Source organism: Urtica dioica, chromosome 9 (assembly GCF_054948205.1).
Source record: "Urtica dioica subsp. dioica isolate 48M chromosome 9, U.dioica_male_clone48M_v1_H2, whole genome shotgun sequence".
In the NCBI taxonomy this organism is placed as follows: domain Eukaryota; kingdom Viridiplantae; phylum Streptophyta; class Magnoliopsida; order Rosales; family Urticaceae; genus Urtica; species Urtica dioica.
Genome location: NC_142764.1, coordinates 9,285,064 through 9,307,557, shown reverse-complemented (window position 1 = coordinate 9,307,557; position 22,494 = coordinate 9,285,064). Strand labels below are relative to the sequence as shown.

Sequence of the window (22,494 nt, the reverse complement as noted above, 5' to 3'; positions counted from 1 at the left end):
CGATACGGCCTGTCAATCTCTGTAGTTCTCGCCTGTTACGAGGTGAGGACATCTCTCGTAAGGCATTTAGCTGGTCCGGGTTTGCTTCAATTCCTCGTTGGGTGACTAAGTACTCGAGGAATTTCCCAGAGGACACTCCGAACGAACACTTAGTAGGGTTCAATTTCATTTGGTACTTGTTCAATACCTCGAAACATTCCTCCAGGTGTCCTACATGGTCATTCCCTCTTAGGGACTTGACGAGCATATCATCGATGTACACTTTCATTGTTTTTCCTATTTTTTCTTTGAACATTACGTTGACTAACATTTCATAGGTGGCGCCAGCGTTCTTTAGTCCAAATGGCATGACCTTGTAGCAATAGATGTCTTGATCTGTTATGAATGCCGTTTTTCCTTGATCGTCCGGGTGCGTTAGGATCTGGTTATATCCTGAGAATGCGTCCATGAAAGAGAATATCTTATGTCCCGCGGCTGCCTCGACCAGTTGGTCGATATGCGGCAAGGGGAAGCTGTCTTTGGGACATGCTTTGTTCAAGTCTGTGAAATCGATGCATACCCTCCACTTTCCATTTTTTTTCTTCACAACGACGGTGTTTGCTAACCAGTCCGATATTTGACTTCACGGATCGAGTCAGCTTTGAGGAGTCTTTCGACTTCGTCATTGACTACTGATGCTCTGTCGGGTCCAAGCTTGCGTCTCTTTTGTTTTATTGGTTTGAAACATGGGTCAACGTTAAGCTGGTGAGATGTAACGTCGATACTAATCCCTGGCATATCTTCCATTGTCCAGGCGAATGTGGATTTGTTCCGTTTCAGGAAGCAAATTAACTCTCGCCATATACTTCCCTTAAGCTCGGCTCCGATTCCTACGCATTTGGAGGGATCAAGGCCGTCGAGCTGTATTTGTACTGTCATTTCAGTACTTGGGGAGTCCTATTCTTCCAGTATAGAGCTTTCATTTTTCTGTTGGCTCTACGTTCATTATTTGCTATTGTTTCTCGTTAGCCTTTTTAATATTCTGCTTGTGGCTAGTGAGATAGCAGCTACGGGAGGTTGCCTGGTTTCCTCTTATCTCTCCTATCCATTCAAGCGTGGGAAATCGAATACACTAGTGGAAGGTTGAGGGGACGGCCCTCATCCGGTGTATCCAAGGTCATCCTAGGATGATGTTATAAGGGGAGAGACATTCCAGAACCTGGAACTCGACTATTTTATTTATCCCGTTGGTCTTTACAAGCAGCTTAATGGTTCCTATTGATGGGGTAGTTAATCCGTTGAAGCCTATCAACTGGGTCTGCTCCCTTTCAATCTCAGATTCCTCGATTCCCATTCTCTTGAGGGTGTCTTTAAAAATGAGATCTACGGAGCTTCCTCCATCAATCAGAACTCGAGCGACTTCGCAGTTGGACAAGTCGATTGTTATTACAAGCGTGTCGTCATGCTGGTCTGCTACCCCGGAGGCTTCTTTTTCGGAGAATGAAATTTGAACATCCTTTTCTGCTCCGATCTTGATGGTCTTATTCATCAGCTGACGCTGATGAGCTTTAATTGAGTTGACTGAGCCGTTGCAAAATTTTGAACCCCCCGTTATGAAGTCGACTTGATGTTTTGTCATGGTTGGTGGGGATTCTGGCTCCCCTTCATCGGTGGGCCTAGGCCTTTTAGGCGAGGGGTTGCCTCTCCCGCAGTTGTTGAAAACCTTCTTCTTGGGCGGGGGACCCAGTTCAATGTTTTTTAATTCCATCTTCGCTTATTTTTCAGCCAAGACTTTGCGCATAGTTTCGCAATTTATTGTGGCGTGGCTGTTGGCTTGATGGAAATTGCAGAACGCGTTTGGGTCCCTGGTCCATTTTTTGGCTTAGGGACTTCCCTCATTGCTCTCGTCTCTTATGTTGAAAGCGAACCCCGGAGGGGCGTGCTGCTTCCTAGCCTGTGGTCCGGTCTCCTGGGGGTTGGGTTTTTGGGGATTGCCCCCAGCGCTTACAGGCCGCACCCATATGTTAGCGTGTGGCTTCTTTTCGACCGCACGCTGTTTTGCTAGGGAGGTAAACTCCTCCTCGGCTTTAGCGTAGTTTGCGGCTTTTTGGATTGCGTCTTCCAGTGTAAGGGGTCGATTTACAGTCATCTCTAGTTTGAATCTCGATTCATGTCACAGACCGTTCCTTAGAGAGGTTATGGCAGATTCGGGATCTACGTTGGAGATTTTTGAGATGACGTCCTTGTAGCGATCATGTAGTCTTTCAAGGACTCGTTCTCCTTCTGTTGGAACCCCCACAGTTCTGCTATCGTGAGTTCGTCCTCGACGAACATCGAATAATGTTTCAAGAAAGCTGCCAGTAGTTTAGCAAAACTATCGATGGAATTAGGCTCGAGTCTGGAGAACCATTCTAGAGCAGCTCCAAACAAACTTTTGGCGAACAATTGGTAGTATCCCGCCTCTTGTTCTTTCTCCGTCAGCATAGCTCGTCCCATTGCAATTATGAAGGATATGATATAAGCCTTAGGGTTCGAGGTCCCATTGTACCGCGGAAGACGAACTTTCCCGGCATCTTCAATGAAAACGTCGGTGATGTTTTTAGCGAGAGGGGTCCTACCCGTTTCGGAGATGAGTCGGTCTATCGCGGGGGGCCGAACTAGTCGCGCTGTGAAATTTTGAGTGGACCGCTTTTAGTTCGGTCGTCACCGATTTCTTGAACCTTCCGAACTCGGTCATGCTGGGCTCGCCCTCCTGAGAGGGGCGAAGTCCCGTGCGCACTGGAGCGACCGTAGTGACTTCGGTCTGATTGTACTGTGTCTGGTTCTGCCCACCAAAATATTGGGGGGTGAACATTTGAAAGGTCGTCGCAGGGCGAGGTCTGAAACTTGCTGGAAAAGATCCAGGGGGCGCCCCTGCTAGCGGGGGCGGGGGCAATCCGGTTGGATCGATCGCCTCTTCAGTGATGGCCTCTTTTGCAGCCTCTCCGAGCTGTGAGCTCGGACCCGGGGGCTGGTCTATCCCCTGGGAGACCTGGATCCGGGCGAAGTCCAGGCGGACTCCGGGAGGAAAAACCCAGCTCGTCTGCGCGGCTGACGCCATGTTGCGAGCGGATTCCGAGGCGGTCATTTCGCCGGATCCTGCCTGTTGATCCGGAGTATTCTGAGGGGTCAGGAGGGAATCCAACCGGGCCTTGAGGCTCCGGTTGGTTTCTTCTTAACTTTCTATTTTTTTTATTCAGCATGTCCAGGATTGCGTTGAACGCCGAGGGGATTTCCTCTCTCGATTCATAGTGAGATGGGGTGGAAGACATGGTATTACTTTTATGGTCAACTTGCTTCTTTCGAGATTAGCCTTTCCGAGATTTCCCACAGACGGCGCCAAATTGTTGATGTCGATTTCAACAATCTCAAATTATACTATGATATATATATTTGCTTTATTTAAATATGGGTTTCGGATGACGTCGTATAAGAAGCAAAATGAATTCGAAAAGAAAATTAATGGAAAAAGAGTATAAATACTTGATGCTTTTATTAATAATCGCAGGTATTACAATCAGGGGGGAAGTGCCAAACTCAAATGGATGAACTCAAAGAACAAGAGATAGAAGAAAGATTATCGAGTATCAATATGTATGCTTGTGTCCGCGAAAATTGACATATCGGCTTCTATTTATAGCAGGGGATGATTCGTTGAAGTAGACACGTGTAAATCAGTTCGGCTCTGCCACGTTGCTGGTCGAAGTTATCCCAGATCCGGTCTTCGCGGCGAGGTCTTCTATCTAACCGAGACGAATTCTCCTGACTGAGTCCACGCGGGTAATTCGTCCTTCCTTTGGCGAACTGGGCTTCTCTATGGGCTTGGACCGACCTCCAGGAGTCAAGCTGGGCCTAGATAATTCTTTGAAAATCGGACTGCGTCTGCTATTGGGCTTTGGTCGAACCGAAGCCCAACTCGAATGATTTTAATTTTGGGAAATTGATTTTTAACCCCCACAGTCGTTAATAATTATTAATAGGTTTTTACTTCAACTAATAGTCGGTAATAACTGTTAATAGGTTTCTGGTAGAAACATATTAACAGTTATTGCCGAATATTAACTGCGATGTTGTTTTTTTCAACTTTCGTTATGGCTAAAAATGTAACAAAGAAGAGAGAGAGAGAGAGAGAGAGAGAGAGAGAGAGAGAGAGAGAGAGAGAGAGAGAGAGAGAGAGAGAGAGAGAGAGAGTATTTAGGTATAGATAAATTATTTTTATTTAATTTATTTTTGGCAAAAATTTAGGGAAAAAAAGGATAATTATGTCTTATTACATCAAAGATTGGCTAATTATCAAATATTACTAAAACATTGGCTATTTCACAATTCTAAGTTTTAAAAAAGGCTAATAAGCTAGAGCACCCATTTTTTATGCGATATATTTTTTTTCACTCATTTTAGTTTCTTTTTGATAGGTCATCACTGGAGCTGAATCAGCAAACCACGAATTAGTCAAAGGCATGTGTCACGTATCCTTGCATGTTTTTATTTAATAAGAAACTATTATGTATTGAAATTAAATAAGATAAATATATGGGTTATCATTGTCGTTCCTTGATTATTAAAAAGACTCGTCCGATAATCAAATGGCCAACTTTGACCATTTGAGGGATCAGTTTCCAGATTTCGTCTCATCTGATATGGCTGATTACTTTTTCAAGGTATTTGAATTCAAGTTCCTAAATAATTATCAGGAGTATTGTGAACCTATGTTATTTTATTTGTGGAAACTGAGAGAGACTTTGGGAATAATGAATGTAGCTTTCACTCATGGATTGAAATCCCGGGTGGTTCCCCCTTTTTTGAACTCCCCGGCACCGGAACGTTCAAAATCGGAATATTCCGGTGATTCCGGGGGAACCGGACCGGGAACCCGGTTTCCACTTCCCGGTCCAGTTCAGTTTAAAAAAATAAAAAAACCGGGTATAAATCTCGGGTTTCCCCCAAAAAAATCAAAAATAGGACGGGAAAGGAGATTTGAAATTCCGACGCGAGCAAGACCAAACTTCCTGAAATTCTGCACGGATTCCGCCATCCCGAGAGCTTCCCGACGCGGCGACGGCCAAAAGTCACCATATCCCGCCGGTCTGCCCAGATCCCGGTGAGTTTCCCGACTGTTTCTTGTTTTTTTATGATTTTGAGTTTAATTTTTGAAATTTGTTAGATAATTCTTGAAGATTAAGTATAAATTGGTAGTTGTGAACATGAATGTAGTGTTTATTTAGAGTTTGTGTTCATGTTTCAAATTTTTTGTAATTAATCCGAATTTTGTGGTAATTTTTTGATTAGTTAGTGATGATTAAGGTTATTTTGAACTTGTTTATTGACTTATGACGAAATTTTTATCACTTGTTTTTAATTTTAGAGTTTGTGTTCATGTTTATAAATTTTTGTAATTAATCCGAATTATTTTGTAATTTTTTGATTAGTTAGTGATGAGGTTATGTTGAACTTGTTTATTGATTTATGACGAAATTGTTATGACTTAGTTTTTGTTGTGTTTGTAATTTGGTAATGTGTTGAAACATTGTACATAATTTTTAATTTTATGAATTTTATCATACGTATTTTATATGTTTTTTGTATATTTCTTTTCAGGATTCCCCTCGATAAATACGGTATTTGACGGTATTCCTCTACGGTAACGGTAAGTTCAACGGTATTGGTTTCCTTTTTTTTCCTGCTTTCCCCGGTATTCCTTTACGTTACCAGGGGTTACAAGTAAATTTTGAAGCTCGAAACGGTAACGGTAACAGTATTTCGATCCTTGCTTTCACTACAATAAATACTAGAAACAGCCACAACTTTTATATTCGAAAATAGTCATGACTTGTAGTGGCTAAATAGCCGCGACATATACGGCTACAGTCGCGACTTGTTGTGGCTGTTCCTAATTTCGATTTTTCATTTTCGTTTGGCGCTTATAATTTGGGAATTTTTCGATAACTTGTGCTTCATTTCGTCTTTTCATTTTCAAATCTCTCCCTCTCTCGTTCTCTCTCTCTCTGAAATCGACCAAGCAAAGCCGCCACGACCACCACTCCGCCAAGCCACCACGACCACAACACCGCCAAGCCACAACCACCGCGAAAACCACCACTCCCGCAATCGACCACCACCGCGACCACGCACCTCTACTCCGCCAATCGACCACGACCACCATCTTTGCGAAAACCCTAGAAATTTCACTCCCAAATGAGTACGACCACCGCTAAACACCACGCCCGTGAAAAGCCCCAAATTTCGCTAAACCCTAGAAACTTGACAACCCCCATTCAGGCTCTTCTCTTTCACTCCTAATATTTACGATATTGGATTCAGTTTGTTGATCCTTTTTCTTGTTTTTTTTTTTATTTATTAAAATTTAGGGAGGTTGAGGAGTCGGTGGTGGAAGTTGAGAAGGTTGTTGATGCTGAAAAACCCGCCGGAGAGTAAGAGCCAGCAAGGGAGAACATTGATAGAACATGGAGTTTGCCTCTGCCGCAGACCCTTCGTGCGCTCAGACCTTGCTTCTTCTGACCTATGAGAACTCGTTTCCATTTCACTCTATTTCTCAATCTCTATCTCTATAAACGTCTCACTCTATCCCCATCTCGCTCTCTCTCAGCTCAGCGTTGAAGCCACCTCCGAACCGACCCCCACCGTCCTCTGATTGGTAAGTTTATCCATCCATCTTCTTACTTTCTCTATCTTCATCACTCTATTTCTCTCACTCTTGAATATGTGTGTGTGTGTGTGTGTCCTTGTCCGTTTGTGTGTGTGTGTGCGTGTTCGTGTATGTGTGTTTGTCGATGTGATGTATCTTCTCTTCTCTTCTATCTCAGTGTGTGTATATTTGTTTGGTGTCATTTTTTCTGTATGATTTAGCGTTAGATTTTAGATTCACCAATGTGTGTTGTGTTTATTGATTTATTTATTTATTTATTTTAATTCTTTTCAGGCTGTCCTGGGCGTTGCCGTCCCTTTGTTGCTCTAGCCTCTGCTGTCCGTAAGTTGTTGTGTGTATGTGACATTGGTTTTTATGTACTGAACTGGGATTATGTACTGAATTGTGTATTGATACACTCTCATTTTTCAGAGGTGCGAGCATTTTGAGATTGGTGGAGACAAGAAAGGGAAGGGAACACATCTTTGTTCCAAGTGCACAAGGTTTTTGTAAGTCTTAAAAAAATCTCATACAGAAAACTGTTTACTTTTTTAATCTCTCTGAGTGCCATATTTGTATATGACCCTGTTAGCTTTTAAGCTTTTTTCGCAACCATGATTATCTAATCTTTTTCTTGGGTTCAACATTTTAAATGGAATTGAAACTGCTATTTTCATGGCTAAAATGCCTTTGATCTTCATAACTTGCTCTGAAAACCATACTAGAGAAGTCAAGTTATATTTAAAAATAGCTACAATAAGTTACTGTCAATAATGACTGTGCCTATGGGCTAATTATACTTAAAAGTATTTCCTTGCCTATACTGCATAATACTCTTGAGTTATATTATTTTACTCACTCCCCCAATATGAGATTTGGGTGAATATTTATTACTGCTACTAATTATTTATTTATTTATTTATTTATTTTGTAGACATGTCGACTAAGCGCCTTCCGGTGTGGAGCATCAGCAAAGGAAAGTGTAGCGAGACAGTTATATATTCTAGTTTGTTAATACTTTGTATTTTGGTTTATTAGTACGAGACGTTATTAGCATGATCATGAATTCATATGAATGAAATAAATATTATTTTGGTTTATTAGATTTTAATTTTCAAAAAACAATTATATTTGCAATTATTTTTATATTCTGAAATAAATTTCAAAATTGGCGTGAAAAAATGCGGGAAAACAGGTTTCCCGGGAAAAATATGGTGAGAAAAAAAGGCGGGAAAACAGCCACGACTTTTGTATTGTTTCGCTCAATGCAAAGACGATTGCAGAGAGATTGATACCTATGGGAACTGGATTATATCCGATCATTTCTACTATAAATCACAGGTAAACTTTCAAATGGCTAGATTGCTTTTAACCAGCTATCAAATGGTCATTATTTTCTTGTATTGTAGTTGCTCGCCAAATGCGGTGTTGGTATTTGAGAGAGGTTTGGCGGTTTTGCTTGCTTTGGAATATATAAAAGCAGACACCGAAGTAAGTAATACATTAAACTCCTATACCATGATTTTAGTAAAGAGATTCATTTTTATTTCTTACATTTTTTAAAATATCTTTGCTAGGTGGTTATAAGCTATATTGGTCCACATTTTGGAACCACTACGGACCGAAAAGAGACTACAAAATTTACGTAGTTTTGATTGTCAATGTTCCTATTGCCAGGTACTCTTTCTATTTATATTCTTTTTTTTTTTCTTTAATTATAATCTTATTGCCAGATTCAAAGGATTTTTATTCTCTTGTTTCGTTATTGTGTAAGTTTTGTTTTAATTATCTCCCCATAGGAAAGGAGAGTGAAAAAGGCTGTAATTGAATATGAATACTGTACGAGGAATGGTAACGGTTTCTTGATCTCCGATCCATGTTTCAGAATTTCGATTGATAGACACTCGGCCGATGAAGTGAACATAACAATGTCTCACCCTAACCTATTAAAAGATTTGTACAAATTCGACGTCAATGGGCTAGTGTATGAGGAGAAAGGAGAGGATCTTCGCTCTTGGATGGACGCAAACACTTCCCGAGAACCGTTTGTTCAATACCTAACGGTTCTGAAGCTAAGGATGCGACCTCGGGGCCTGCCGGCTGATTGCAAAAGAACGGTTGAACATATTCCTGATGTGTGCATCGGGATCGTAAGGGGAATGCTCTTTGCAATCGAGTATGTACACAGTCAAGGTTTTTGCTTCGAATCCTTGAGTATGAGAAATTTCAGGGTTAAAGATGGTACTCTCAAAGTCTGGAGGCTGAAGTATGTTGCCAAGACAGAGTCAGCGATGAAAGAAGATTTTAGACTACTCAGTAACATCTTGGACCACCTCTTTTCAACATATGGTGCAAAGAATTGGACGAAGGATATGTATGATTTCTATCTTCTTCTACGGGATTCGAGAGTGAATAATGCGAAATTTCTATCACTGCACATTGCTTTGATGTCCACCGGTGAAAAGATAAGCTACATGCAGGATTTAAAAGACAAAACTAAACGCTTATTGCGTAATTTGAGGAGTCGGTTTTACAATAGCGTTAAGACGTGTAAACATATGTTTTCAAACATCGTGGAATCTCCGAATCAAGACAGAGCCACTACATTAATGTTCAGTGGGAATACCAGTAAATCACCCACATTACACTTCCATCGAATGATGACTTGGTGAAATATATAAGGAACGTAATCGTGCATATATGCAACCACGTGAGGAGTTTTGTGGTAAATTCTGTGAATTTTTATTTATTTAATTAATTAATTAATTAATTAATTTAAAAATACATATTTTACAGGGTGGTATTTCTTTTGATGATGAACATATGTATATCTTACCGATATGTAGGTTACAAGTTGCTTTTAAACAATTTGATCTGGAGACTTAATAAGAATTCACAAAAGTTGTCGATATCATCTTCAAAAGAAGTACCACCCTTTAAAATATGTAAACTTTTAAATAAATAAATGAATTAACTAAATAAATAAGAATTCATAGAATTTACCACAAAATTCCCCACGTGGTTGCATATATGCATGATTACGTTCCCTGTGTATTTCACTAAATCGTCATTCGATGAAGTGTAATGTGGGTGATTTATTGGTATTTCCACTAAGCATTGATAGTGGTAATGTCTTGATTCAGAGATTCCAAGCTGTTTTAAAACATATGTTTACACGTCTTACGCTATTGTAAAGTTGATTCCTCAAATTACGCGATAAGCGTTGACTTTTGTCTTTGGCATGTAGCTTATCTTTTCACCGGTGGACATCAAAGCAATGTGTAGTGATAGAAATTTCGCATTATGCACTCTCGAACCCAACATTCTCGAACCTCATAGAAGAAGATGGAAATTGTACGTATCCTTCATCCAATTCCTCGTAGCATATGTTGAAAAGAGGTGGTCCTAGATGTTACCGAGTCGTCTAAAATCTTCTTTCATCGCTAATTTTGTCTTCGCAACATACTCAGCTTCCAGGCTTTGAGAGTACCATCTTTAACCCCGAAGTTTCTCATACTCAAGGATTCGAAGCAAAAACCTTGACTATGTACATACTCGAAGCAAAGAGCATTCCCCTTACGATCCTGATGTACACATTAGGAATATGTTCAACCGTTCTTTTGCAATCAGCCGGCAGGCCCCGAGGTCGCCTCCTTAGCTTCGGAACCGTTAGGTGTTGAACAAACGGTTCTCAGGAAGTGTTCGCGTCCATCCAAGAGCTAAGATCCTCTCCTTTCTTCTCATACACTAGCCCATTGACGTCGAATTTGTACAAAGCTTTTAATAGGTTATGGTGAGACATTGTTATGTTCACTTCATCGGCCGAGTGTTTGTCAGTCGAAATTCTGAAACATGGATTGGAGATCAAGAAACCGTCACCGGTCCTCGTACAGTATTCATATTCAATTACAGTATTTTCACTCTCCTTTCCTATGTGGAGATAATTAAAACAAAACTTACACAATAAAGAAAAAGAGAAATTGAAATGCTTTTAAGTCTCCAAATCAAATTGGTTAAAAGCAACATGTCAACTATATATATATATATATATATATATATATATATATATATATATATATATAAAATTTAAATCTCATTTAGCTATTAATTAACATTTACGTCGGTTTTGTTTTGCAGGATTTAGCTATTAATTTTGAATCAGAGCCACTGAAACATCTGTTACGGTGGACGTTAGATTACACTTTTGATTTTATAATAGAATCAAAACCAATTGTATAACCCATAAGTTTGTGCTTGGGGGTTTCGTTTTCAACATTTTATTTTGGTACCCTGGTGTTATTGTATCGTTTTTCTATTATTTGTTTCTTATTACAAAAAAATTAGGCTGATAGATTTACCTTTCATGATCTAGATTTCTCTGTAATTTTTCTCGGAATCATAAATCTTTTACGTAACTTCAGGTCCTTATCGATTGTTTTCTTAACCAACAAAAAATGTATGTATGTCCTTATCTATGGGTATTTTGCGGTTGTTCCATGTAAATTGCGGTTGTTCTTGGCACTCAAACATTTAAATTGTTTAGCTAAACTCTTGGAACAATTATAAATATACATAGAATAACCAAAAGTTTTTCCATGCATATCGTATAAGATGTAGATAAGTAAATAAATAACGTAGATATACCAAATAAAAATACATGGAACCAGTGGTAGTTCTATGGGTATTTTGCGGTTGTTCCACGTAAATTGCGGTTGTTATTTGTACTCAAACATTAAATTGCTTAGCTAGATTCAGATTCCCAAACAACCATGCATATCTTATAAAATGTATACTTCAAAAATTGAAATTATTCGTATACATTTAATTTAAACTTATCATTTGCTTATCTTAGGATTTATACATTTTAATGACATTTTCAACAAAAAAAATTATACATGTATATGCCATTTTAATTTATACCGTAAACTCTAAAATAAATTGACAAGTATGTCAATAAAATGGAGCAAATCACATTTCAGATGTCAATAATTTTTGTGAAAGTTGCAGCTAATCTATTATGGTTGCCAGACAAGCCAAAAATTCAATTTAGGATGATATTTCATTTTTCAAGCAATCGGAAAGAGGTTGAGAAGTGGCACCATCAAGTTAGCAACCGGATCATGGACATGATCGAGACACACAAAGGAATAGCTAAGCATTGCTTGCTAGTCTACCTCTTTCTGGTAATGCCAAAATCAGAGCAAAAAATGGTCAATAAATTGACAAAGATGTCAATGAAATGCAGCAAATCATATTTCAGAGCTGATGTGAATACCTCAGCATTAAAAACAAAAGATAAACCTCAGCATTAAAAAAAGATGTTTCCAACCTCATAAAAGTAGAGTAATGTGAAAATGAGATTTTCTGACAATATTGAATGAGATTTCTAGATATTATTGAACTACAATAAAAGAATAAATCATCTCATAGCTAAATCATGGTCATTATTACAACCCATAAAATTCTCAGCCTTAGGGTATGATTGGAACCTGAAAAATTTGGACGAAATGATGACGATGAAAGGTTAGGTAAAAAATGTAACATAAGACTCATCGGAGAAGATAACAAGGATGGTTTCAGTAAAATTTATTATTCCATCACTCGGCAAAGATTCAAAAGACATACTGAGAAGTTCAACCTCTAACCGAAACTGGTTGGCGTCTAGAACATCGATTTTTATAGGCCTAAGCGACATACAAATTAAAAACGATGCATGCGCTTCAAAACAGAAAACATAGACAGAAGCAAACAACAATTAAACTCATGTAGTAAATGGCGCGAATACAATTTTATTTTAAATGCGTTGTTTAAATAATATTTTAAATAGAAAATTATTTTAATAATTCGAATGCTCGGAACAACCACACTTAACGTAGACCAATCGTAAATATACATAGAACAACCGTTGGTTGTTCCAGGCATAACTTATAAGATGTAGATTTCAAAAATTGAAATTATTCGTATAAATTTAATTTAAACCTACATTTTGCTTATCTTAGAATTTATTTTACATTTTAATGATATTTTTCAACAAAAAAGACAATTATAGTCCATTTAGAAGGTGTTGGAATAGATCTAGGATCAAGAAAAGTTTAACGCTTCTTCAAGCGGCGGAATTTAAAAATTTCTTTAAACAAGTAAAAAAGATTTTTACTAACCTAGACAAAGAGCAAGCACATGTTATTTTAAATTAAAACTATTGAAGAGCAACTACTCGTTTACTAACCTTTACGTAGCTTGATCGTTGAGAAGCTTGTGGAGGTTGAATCGCTCGTCTCCCCACTTATCTTGCCTTTCTTTGTTCTTCGGGAATTCGAGTAACCACGAAAGTTTCTATCACATGAATCACTCGAGGTGAGAAGGATTTAGTGTGTGGGCACTTTTAAACACGACGACACAATAACAAGTCTTAGAGTCCAAGAGCTAAAACAAAACGCTAGGTCAAATGTGGACCTAGGTGCCAAAAACAAAAACGGAGCTATGTTGGACGGTTTTTGAGGCTTCTAGAAGGAGCTTCTAGATGTTTCTTCATTTGTTCATGACAACACAAGAAAAGCCCAGTAAGAATTTTGAAGTAAAATTCCATGAAATGAAATTAATTCTCAAGGCCCAAATTCATCATTATGGCCTAGTGACTCAACTTCATTGTCATCATATGACAATGTCAAAAAACGTATTTATTGACATTCATACTATCCCATGTCCAAAAAGACAAAATTACCCTTTAGACAATTTTCGTAACACTTGTCTAGTTCTTATTTTGAATTATCTTCTAGTTTAACTAATCGTACTCGAAATGACTAGTGACAGTGACCTCATGGATCCAAATGAACAAAGCTTGAGCTAACATACTTGGACTCAAAAATTCATAAACGTTTTCCAAGTTTATCTTAATGTCAACTGACTCCACTAAAGAGTTGACACTGACAATCTCTCGGTTCAAATGAATTTATTTTCTACTCAAGAATTCAAATTAATTGTGATGAGTAGATCCACTGAATATTATCTATGTTTACCCTTCAAGAATATCATCAGCTATGTGGGATTTACAAAATTACCATTTTACCTTTCTAGTTGTTATTTCATCAACTCCTTTGTCGCTTGTGAATAAGTTAGAAACAATGTATTGACGACGAGCTAACAAGTCACTCATGGATTCATCCAAAAGAGTCATGACTCAATTTGGACACTGTCCAGTTCATTTATTCACATTCTAAAGAACAAAGCATGAGGTAATATACATTGCATTTCAGCAACCTTGAACATGAATTCCATATCTATGAGATCTTCACAAAGTTACTCGTGACATCTTCATAACATAGTACTTCACCAATAGGTCCTATTTAGAATCACATAGTGAGTCCGAACTCTGACTTTCTCAAATGAGAATACGTAAGCTATGAAATGACATGTCTCATTTCAGGATTTAGGTAAGCACGATGCAATTCATACGTAGTGACTTCGAGACATAAGTGGTTAAATGGTTTGTCCTTATTCTGCCTCTAGAAGTGCACTGGTCAATTCAGTACCTTCAGAAGATACCTAGAAGAACTATAGAGTCTCAAACTCTCCATGCCCCATAACCAGACATCATAAATTCTCCTAACAATCGTACTGAGATCAATAGTCCTTTGATCATTAGATTGCGAATATATTATTTTAAGCAAACCATGAAGAGTTTGTTCATGCAAATCTACATTTCTCTCTACATATGTTGCCAGGTTTGTTTAAGGACTAAAGAGTATAGTTTATCATAAAGCTTCAAACAGACAAGGAAGAATGAATGAACGTTTCAACTTTTATTAATTATCAGCAGTTACAAACAAGAGTCTTCGTGAGACTTTATTACATCAAATGTACATAAGTAAAGACTACTACTATTCTTATGGGCACACCATTGACAACAGAAGGATATCAACAGATATGATTTCAACATTTTCCTTTAGTTTCGTGCTAAATCATCCTTATTTTGTTTTGAAATACTTTGGTTTCCCTACAATATAAAAGCATATGTGTCAATACCAAATATTAACCGTAAGAATGCAAAGAACAACCGAAATTAACGTGGAACAACCAAAAAAGTTATTTGGTGTATTCTTGTTATTTATTTATATTCTTTGTATATCGCCGTGAATTGTATTAGAATGTGTTGTTTAAATTATAGATTTTTACAAAAATAAAAATATTTTAATAATTCGAATATTAGGAACAACCATACTTTATGTGGAAAACCTGTTATATACACATGGAACAAGCATTGGTTGTTCCATACGTTTTACTATCGTATTTACACAATTTTCATTTCTTTTCGTTGTAAATCGTAGTAAATTTTAATTTAAATGCGTTTTTTAAATCATCGTTTAAATAAAAAAAATCATTTTGATCATTTGAATGCTCGGAAAAACCATTAACATAGAACAACCGTAAATATACATAGAACAACCTACAGTCGTTCCATGCATTTCTTATAAGATGTAGACTTCAAAAATTGAAAGTATTCGTATTAATTTAATTTAAACTTATATTTTGCTTATCTTAGAATTTATTATACATTTTAATGATTTTTTTCAACAAAAATAAATTATATATAATTACGATCACAAACAAGGCAATCACAAACACGCAAGGCAAACACAACATAACTGATATACACAACACTAACACACTACCGCTAATCTCAAATTAAATTCCATCGATAGTTTTCGGATTCAATTCGATACATTTAGCGTCATTTCCCAAACATGTCCTAAAATGAATCGAGACTTAATCAACAATCGTCCAAGCACAACCCAAAATCAAGCACATTTCAAGGTTTCATCTTAGCCAACCAAAATCAAAGACTTGGACAAAAATAAAGTTCCTAAAGTGGTCCGATTAATCAAGTAAACCCACACGAAACAAAATCAGCATCAACTTGTCAAACAATACAAGCAACTCGGGATAAAATCCCGTCGATATCGAATCATCATAGAAATTGAACCAAACCAGAAAAAATCCACATTTAAACTCAGAGTACTACTTAGGTAAGTAACAAACCAAATACGATTATCAATTAGATTTTTCCACAAAATCCGAAATCAAATTCAATCCACAGAAAAGGACAAAAAAAAAAAACTAGCTAGCATAAGGTCGAATTAAAAAAGGGAACATAAGTAAGTTCGGAAATTTAGAAGTATCTCAGTTCTTTTCTGCGCAATTTCACCTGTTCGGCGCGTTTAGTAAGGTCATCCAAGTGAGAGTTCGCATACTGAAATGACTTCTCAGCAAGTGAAACTGTTTTGTTAAGTTCATAGTGATCCGCTACATCTCATCATAGGCGTGGTTCAATTTGGTTCTAAATTGTTGTAGAATTTCATCCACCAAATCTGATTTAGAAGTTGAAGTTGACGCTGATTTGGAAGCTGAAGTTTATTCGGAAGTTGAACGCTTCCTAGAACTGGACTTTGGACGCTGTACAGTTTAAGGATCACTCTTGGAGGAGCTTGCAGGATCACTTTTGGAAGAGTTTTTAGAATCAATCTTGGGAAATATCTTTACCAACTTAGAATATTTAAGCGCTTTCATCTCTTGGGCCCTGGCGACGTCTGCCTTATGATCTTGCGAGAAAAAAATATTGTTAATTTTGCTAATTCTAAAATATTGTTCTAAGATTAGAAAATGCTTACTTTGATAAAAATTAGACAAACGAAACATCTCATGCTTCATCCTCTCCGGCTTCCAAGCATGAAACTTTCTTAGTCTAAAAACATAGTAAGGTCTTTCTGCAAGCGATGTCGCTGAGCGCGATAAAATTCCATGGTATGAATCGCTTTTTCGTATGGGTAAAGTAGCTAGTATAGCATCATAGTTCGGCGGCTAGTTCTTTACTTTGGATAGCACAAAAAAACTAATAAGTAGATCTTCATGTTCTTCGGTCTATGATTCGGGCAGCGACACCATCTATGACAAAAGAGATGAAATAATAGTTGAATTTTTTTAAAAAAAATTATGAGAAATGTGAGTCGGCTGGTCGATAGAAAGACTTCAGGGTAAGAGTCAACCGAATGTTGTATTTCTTCCGATTTTAACCGCTTATCCTCTAAAGGATGCCTCTTATCAATCTTACAAAAAAAAAACAAAGGCGACAATGGAGGTAACTAATATTTTCTTAATTACTTAATCCATCTCTTAACTATTTTTTGATACTCTGATATAGTTCAATCGTAGTATCTGAATTTAAATAGACACGAGGAGTGTATAACTATTTTAATTGCAAGTAACAATTGTTGGAATTGATCTAGGGTTAAGAAAAGATTTAACGCTTCAAGCAAGCGGTGGAAATTAAAAAATTTCTTTTAAACAAGTAAAACGATTTTACTAATCTAGACAAAGAGCAAGTACATGTTTATTATTAAAACTATCTAAAAGCAATTACATGTTTACTAACCTTTGTGAAGCTTGAACGTTGAGAAGCCTTTGGAAGGTTGAAACGTTCGTCTCCCCACGCAGCTCGTCTTTCTTCTTTCTTCTTTCTTCGGGAAACTCGAGCAACCACGAAAGTTTTTGTCACAAGAATCACTCGAGAAAGAAAGGAATTACTGTGTGGGCACTTTTGAACATGACGACTCAAGAACGAGTCTAAGAGTCGAAGAGCTAAAACACTAGGCCATATGTGAACCTAGGTGCCAAAACAAAAACGAAAATAACTAGAGAGAGAGGCAGAGGAGGCGGCCACAATGTCTAGAGAGAGAAGCTCTCAATCTCTAACTTATGTGGGATGAGAAAGAATGAGAATGAGGTGGGGTATTTATAGGAGGAGGAATACCTTCAAAAGGTAGTTTCCTCTTTTCTATAAAATATCACATATTCATGAGCAAATATTATTTCCTCATTTCTACACCTCATGGACGTCCAAGCTTCCTTCTAGAAGCCTTGGATTTGTTTCCTCTTTTCTTCTCTCTCATGTGGGCACCAATTATGTTGCTTGATGAAGAAAATTTGTTTCCTCTTTTTCTTTTGGCAAATATCTTCATACATTAATGCACAAAATAAATTATCTTTAACACTGGCATGCACGAAATTCAGCCTATCTTTTCCTTGGGTCGGACGTGCAAGGCTTCTAGAATGAGCTTCTAGATTTTTGTTCATGACAACATAAGAAAAACCCATTAAGAATCTTCAAGTAAAATTCCATGAAATGAAATTAATCCTCAAGGCCCAAATAACTTAACTTGGCCGAGTGATATTTGTCATCATATGACAATGTCAAAAAAATTATTGACATCCATTTCATTACATGTCCAAAAAGATAAAATTACCCATTTATTTACATTCCAAGGAACAAAGCATGAGATGATCTACATTGTATTTCAGCAATCTTGTACATGAATTCCATATCTATGAGATCTTCGCAAAGTTACTCATGACATCTTCATAACCTAGTACTTCACCAATAGGTCCTGTTAAGAATCACATAGTGAGTCCGAACCCTGACTTTCTCAAATGAGAATACGTAAGCAATGAAATGACATGTCTCATTTCAGGATTAAGGTAAGCATGATGCAATTCATACGTAGTGACTTCGAGACATAAGAGGTTAAATGGTTTGTTCTTATTCTGTCTCTAGAAGTGCACTGGTCATTTCAGTACCTTCGGAAGATACCTAGAAGAAATATAGAGTCTCCAACTCTCAATGTCTCATAACTAGACATCATAGATTCTCCTAACAATCGTACTAAGATCAATAGTCCTTTGATCCTTAGATTGCGAATATATTGTTTTAAGCAAACCATGAAGAGTTTGTTCATACAAATCTACATTTGTCTCTTTATGTGTTGTTAGGTTTGTTTAAGGATTAAAGACTATAGATTATCATCAAGCTTCAAACAGACAAGGAAGAATGACTGAACGTTTCAACTTTTATTGATTATTCAGCAGTTACAAACAAGAGTCTTCGTAAGACTATATGACATCAAATGTACATAAATAGACACTACTACTCTTCTTGTGGGCGTCATTGACAACAAACTCCCACTTGACTCAAAGAAGGTGTGAGTAGTCTTTCATGCCTAATCCTTCCCGATGTTGGTCGAAGACCTTGTTCGCTAGGGCCTTGGTGAATGGATCTGCCAGGTTATCCATCATTGAGATCTTCTTCACCACCACGTCTCTGCGCTGCAAGATCTCTCGAATCAAAATATATTTCCTCTCAATATGTTTAGAGGGCTTATGGCTTCAAGGTTCCTTTGAGTTAGCGACAGCTCCACTATTATCACAATAAAGGGTCATGGGCTCGTCGAAGTTCGGAACGACTCCCAAATACTCAAAGAATTTTCTAACCCATACAGCCTCCTTGGATGCTTCACAAGCAGCCACATATTCTGCTTCCATTGTGTAGTCAGCAATGCAAGATTGCTTTATACTCCTACATACAAAATCTCCACCATTAAGGATGAACACAGATCCCGAAGTGGATTTCCTGGAATCCTTATCCGCTTGAAAATCGGAGTCGGTATATCCCGTCATAGTCAGGTCAGTACCTGAATATGTAAGCATCAAGTTCCTAGTTCTCCGAATATACTTAAGAACATGCTTAACATCAATCCAGTGCTCTGGTCCAGGGTTGGATTGAAAACGGCTAACTACGTCAAATGCGAAGCATATATCAGGTCTAGTGCAAAGCATAGCATACATGAGCCATCCTATGGCTGAGGCATAAGAAATTTTCCTCATGTCTTCAATCTCTTGTGCAATCTTGGGAGATTGGTCCGTAGAGAGTGAGACTCCATGCCTAAAGGGTGCTTGGCCCTTCTTGGAGTCGTGCATCGAGAAGCGATCCATCACCTTATCAATATAAGATGCTTGAGAGAGCGACAGAGTCCGGTTCTTCCGATCTCGAAAGATTTGGATCCCCAGAATGTACGTGGCTTCTCCTAGATCCTTCATATCAAATTGCTTTGCTAGCCAGACCTTAACCTCAGATAACTTATCGACATCATTACCTATGAGTAATTTATCATCGACTTACAGTACCAGAAACACAACCTTGCCTTCGTGTGTTAACGTGTACACACATGGCTCATCTATCGACTGCTCAAAGCCGAAGCTCTTCACGGTTTCATCGAATCTAATACTCCATGACCTAGATGCTTGCTTTAATCCATAAATGGACTTAGGAACCTCGCAAACCTTGGTCTCTTGACCTTCTTCCACGAAACCGTCTGGTTGAGCCATATAAATGCGCTCGTCAAGATTGCCATTCATGAAACCAGTTTTGACATCCATTTGCCAGATCTCATAATCGAGAGCTGCAGCTATGGATAGAATTATGCGGATGAATTTAAGCATCGCGACAGGCGAGAAGGTTTCTTCATAGTCAATCCCTTCTTGTTGGGTATAACCCTTAGCCACTAGTCGTGCTTTGAACGTTTCGACGTTCCCATCCGAACCCATTTTCTTCTTGTATATCCCTTTACACCCTACGGGTTTAATTCCTTCATGAAGATCTACAAGTTTCCAGACTTTGTTGACATACAGCGAGTGCATTTCAACTTTCATGGCGTCAAGCCAAAGGTTTGATTCAGAAGAAGCCATCGCTTGGCTATAGGAAACAGGATCATCCATTTCAGAGACGGCTACGAGAGTGTCTCCATATGACATGTACCTGTCACGCTTTTGAGAAGCCCTCCCACTACGCCGAAGTACTACTTGATGAGGTTCTGATGAGTTAGGTTGTGTTTCAGTTGGGGTAAGAACAGTTCTTACAGATAAGGTAGAAGCTTCCTCACCCAACTTTTCTACAAGAACAATTTTGCTTCTAGGTTTTACATCTTTCATAAAGTCCTCCTCAAGGAAACGAGCATTCGTGCTAACAAAAGTCTTGTCGTCCTCAGGACTATAGAATGTGAAACCTTTGGTTTCCTTTGGATATCCAACGAACAAACACAATTCTGACCTACTAGCCTACTTGTTAGTCTTTTACCTCAGCACGTGTACAGGGCAACCCCAAATTTTGATGCGGCCTAGATTTACTTTACGGCCAGTCCATCGTGCATAAGGAGTACCAGGAACCGTTTTAGACGGAACTTGGTTCAGAATATATGCGGCTGTTTCGAGGGCATATCCCCAAAAGGAAAGAGGGAGTGATGAGTAACTCATCATTGATCTAACCATCTCTATAAGAGTTCGGTTTCTTCTCTCTGGCACTCCATTTTTGTTGAGGTGTGCCAGGTGCGGTAAGCTGAGAAGCGATACCTTCTTCTTTAAGAAAGTCATTGAACTCTCCATACATATACTCACCACCTCGATCGGATCGAAGGGTTTTGATCTGTTTGCGAGTTTGCTTTTCCACTATAGCCCTAAAGACCTTAAATACGTTAAAGGTCTCGGATTTGTGTTTGAGCAAATAGACAAAACTGTATCTTAAGTAATCATCAGTGAAGGTAACAAAGTATTCGTATCCTCCACGTGTCTGTTGACTGAGCGGACCACATACTTCAGAATGTACTAGTTCCAGCAACTCAGTGGCTCTTTGACCCTTATCGGAGAAATGTTGCTTAGTCATTTTTCCTTCTATGCAAGATTCATGTGGGGGGTATAAAAATACAAAAAATATAAATATTATTTCGGATAGGCTTCGACCCGACTAAAGCCCATAATCAGTTCGAAGATCGGCCCACGAAGTCAATTACGGGCCTAATTCGCCCTTAAACCAGATCGGCCCAAGCCCAATGACACTTCCCGTCTCGACGAAGGATCCCAGCTCGACCACGTCTTCTCGATCAGAAGGATCAGTCAGTCAAAGAGTAGACCACGCCGCAAAGACTGGATCTCGGGTGACTACGACCTCGGTGAGGAATGTGGATCAAGAAACACGTGTCTTCGGCCAGAAGGTTCCATCTCGCCTATAAATAGAAGGGGAAGAGACGATTTTCGTCACATGCAAGCTCTCGGTCTCAGTTTCCAATTAATATTATATTTTGTACTCTTTTACTTCGGTCTTGAGCTCGACCTGTTGAGTTCGTCACCTCGTCCGTTTGTAATCTTCTCCCAAATAATAAAAGTATTCAATATTCGTACATTATTATAGCTCTATATTATTAAATTGTTTCTTATACGACGCCTTTCTGAACCCCATTCGAAACACTTCGTTATTTCATTTTCTATTTTTATGTGATTGTTGATCGATCTGAAAATCGACATCAACAATTTGGCACCGTCTGTGGGAATTTCAGAAGGACCAATCTGGGAAGAAACAGTTCGTAAAAAAATTTAAAATCATGTCTTCCACTCCGACTCATTACGAATCCGGAGAGGAGATCCCCCAGGGGACTAGGGCAATCCTGTATATGCTGACCAAAAAGATAGATGAGCAAGCCGAGACCAACCGTGCTCTTAATGACCGGCTGGATACCCTCTCGACTCCTCGAAACACCCCAGATCCTCAGGTGGGATCCGGAGATATGACAGCCTCTGAGTCAGCTCGCCAAGCAACCTCGGTTGCGCAAACAAGCCGAGCTATCCCTCTCGGAGTCCGTCTGGATTTCTCTGCGATACAGTTCGCCCGAGGAGCAGACCAACCTCCCATCACCAGCTTTCAGCTTGGGGGAACTGCTAGCGAGGTCACGACATAAGTCACGATCGATCCTTCCGGACTCCCTCCGCCTCCGCTCGGGGGAGCACCGTCCGTGTCTTTCCCGACTAATGCGAGACCTCGCCCTCAAGCGGCCTGTCAAACGTTCACTCCCCAACGTTTTGGCGGGGTGAATCAGACCCGTCAAGGCCCAGCAAGTGTAACCGCGGCCAGTCCAGCACGATCGGGACCTCGCCTCTTTCATGATGGCGAACCCAGT

The 22,494-nt window shown here is 38.7% G+C and overlaps 2 protein-coding genes across 2 annotated transcripts; one reads left to right on the top strand and one right to left on the bottom strand.

The window, feature by feature from the left end:
* Positions 1-1,156: 1,156 nt before the first annotated feature.
* Positions 1,157-1,747, bottom strand: LOC149384845 (uncharacterized). Its single transcript, XM_089626181.1, has one exon. It carries the CDS (start codon positions 1,745-1,747, stop codon positions 1,157-1,159), a length of 591 nt encoding a protein of 196 aa, XP_089482307.1.
* A 1,334-nt stretch (positions 1,748-3,081) lies between these two features.
* Positions 3,082-9,457, top strand: LOC149384844 (uncharacterized). The gene is made up of 12 exons (XM_089624988.1): positions 3,082-3,798; positions 4,434-4,487; positions 4,588-4,679; positions 4,780-5,119; positions 5,617-6,511; positions 6,626-6,673; positions 6,959-7,006; positions 7,097-7,173; positions 7,599-8,005; positions 8,074-8,155; positions 8,242-8,341; positions 8,550-9,457. The coding sequence occupies exons 5-9, from the start codon at positions 6,483-6,485 to the stop codon at positions 7,700-7,702; spliced, it is 306 nt and encodes a 101-aa protein (XP_089481114.1). The 5' UTR covers positions 3,082-3,798; positions 4,434-4,487; positions 4,588-4,679; positions 4,780-5,119; positions 5,617-6,482; the 3' UTR covers positions 7,703-8,005; positions 8,074-8,155; positions 8,242-8,341; positions 8,550-9,457.
* The last annotated feature ends 13,037 nt before the right edge of the window (positions 9,458-22,494 follow it).

Bases quoted from the DNA above. Each gene is read 5' to 3' on its own strand.
- LOC149384845 (XM_089626181.1), bottom strand. From the start codon at position 1,747: ATGGAATTAAAAAACATTGAACTGGGTCCCCCGCCCAAGAAGAAGGTT.
- LOC149384844 (XM_089624988.1), top strand. From the start codon at position 6,483: ATGGAGTTTGCCTCTGCCGCAGACCCTTC. The intron at 6,512-6,625 runs GTGCGCTCAGAC...GCTCTCTCTCAG, and splicing joins GCCTCTGCCGCAGACCCTTC to CTCAGCGTTGAAGCCACCTC. The intron at 7,007-7,096 runs GTAAGTTGTTGT...CTCATTTTTCAG, and splicing joins TGCTCTAGCCTCTGCTGTCC to AGGTGCGAGCATTTTGAGAT.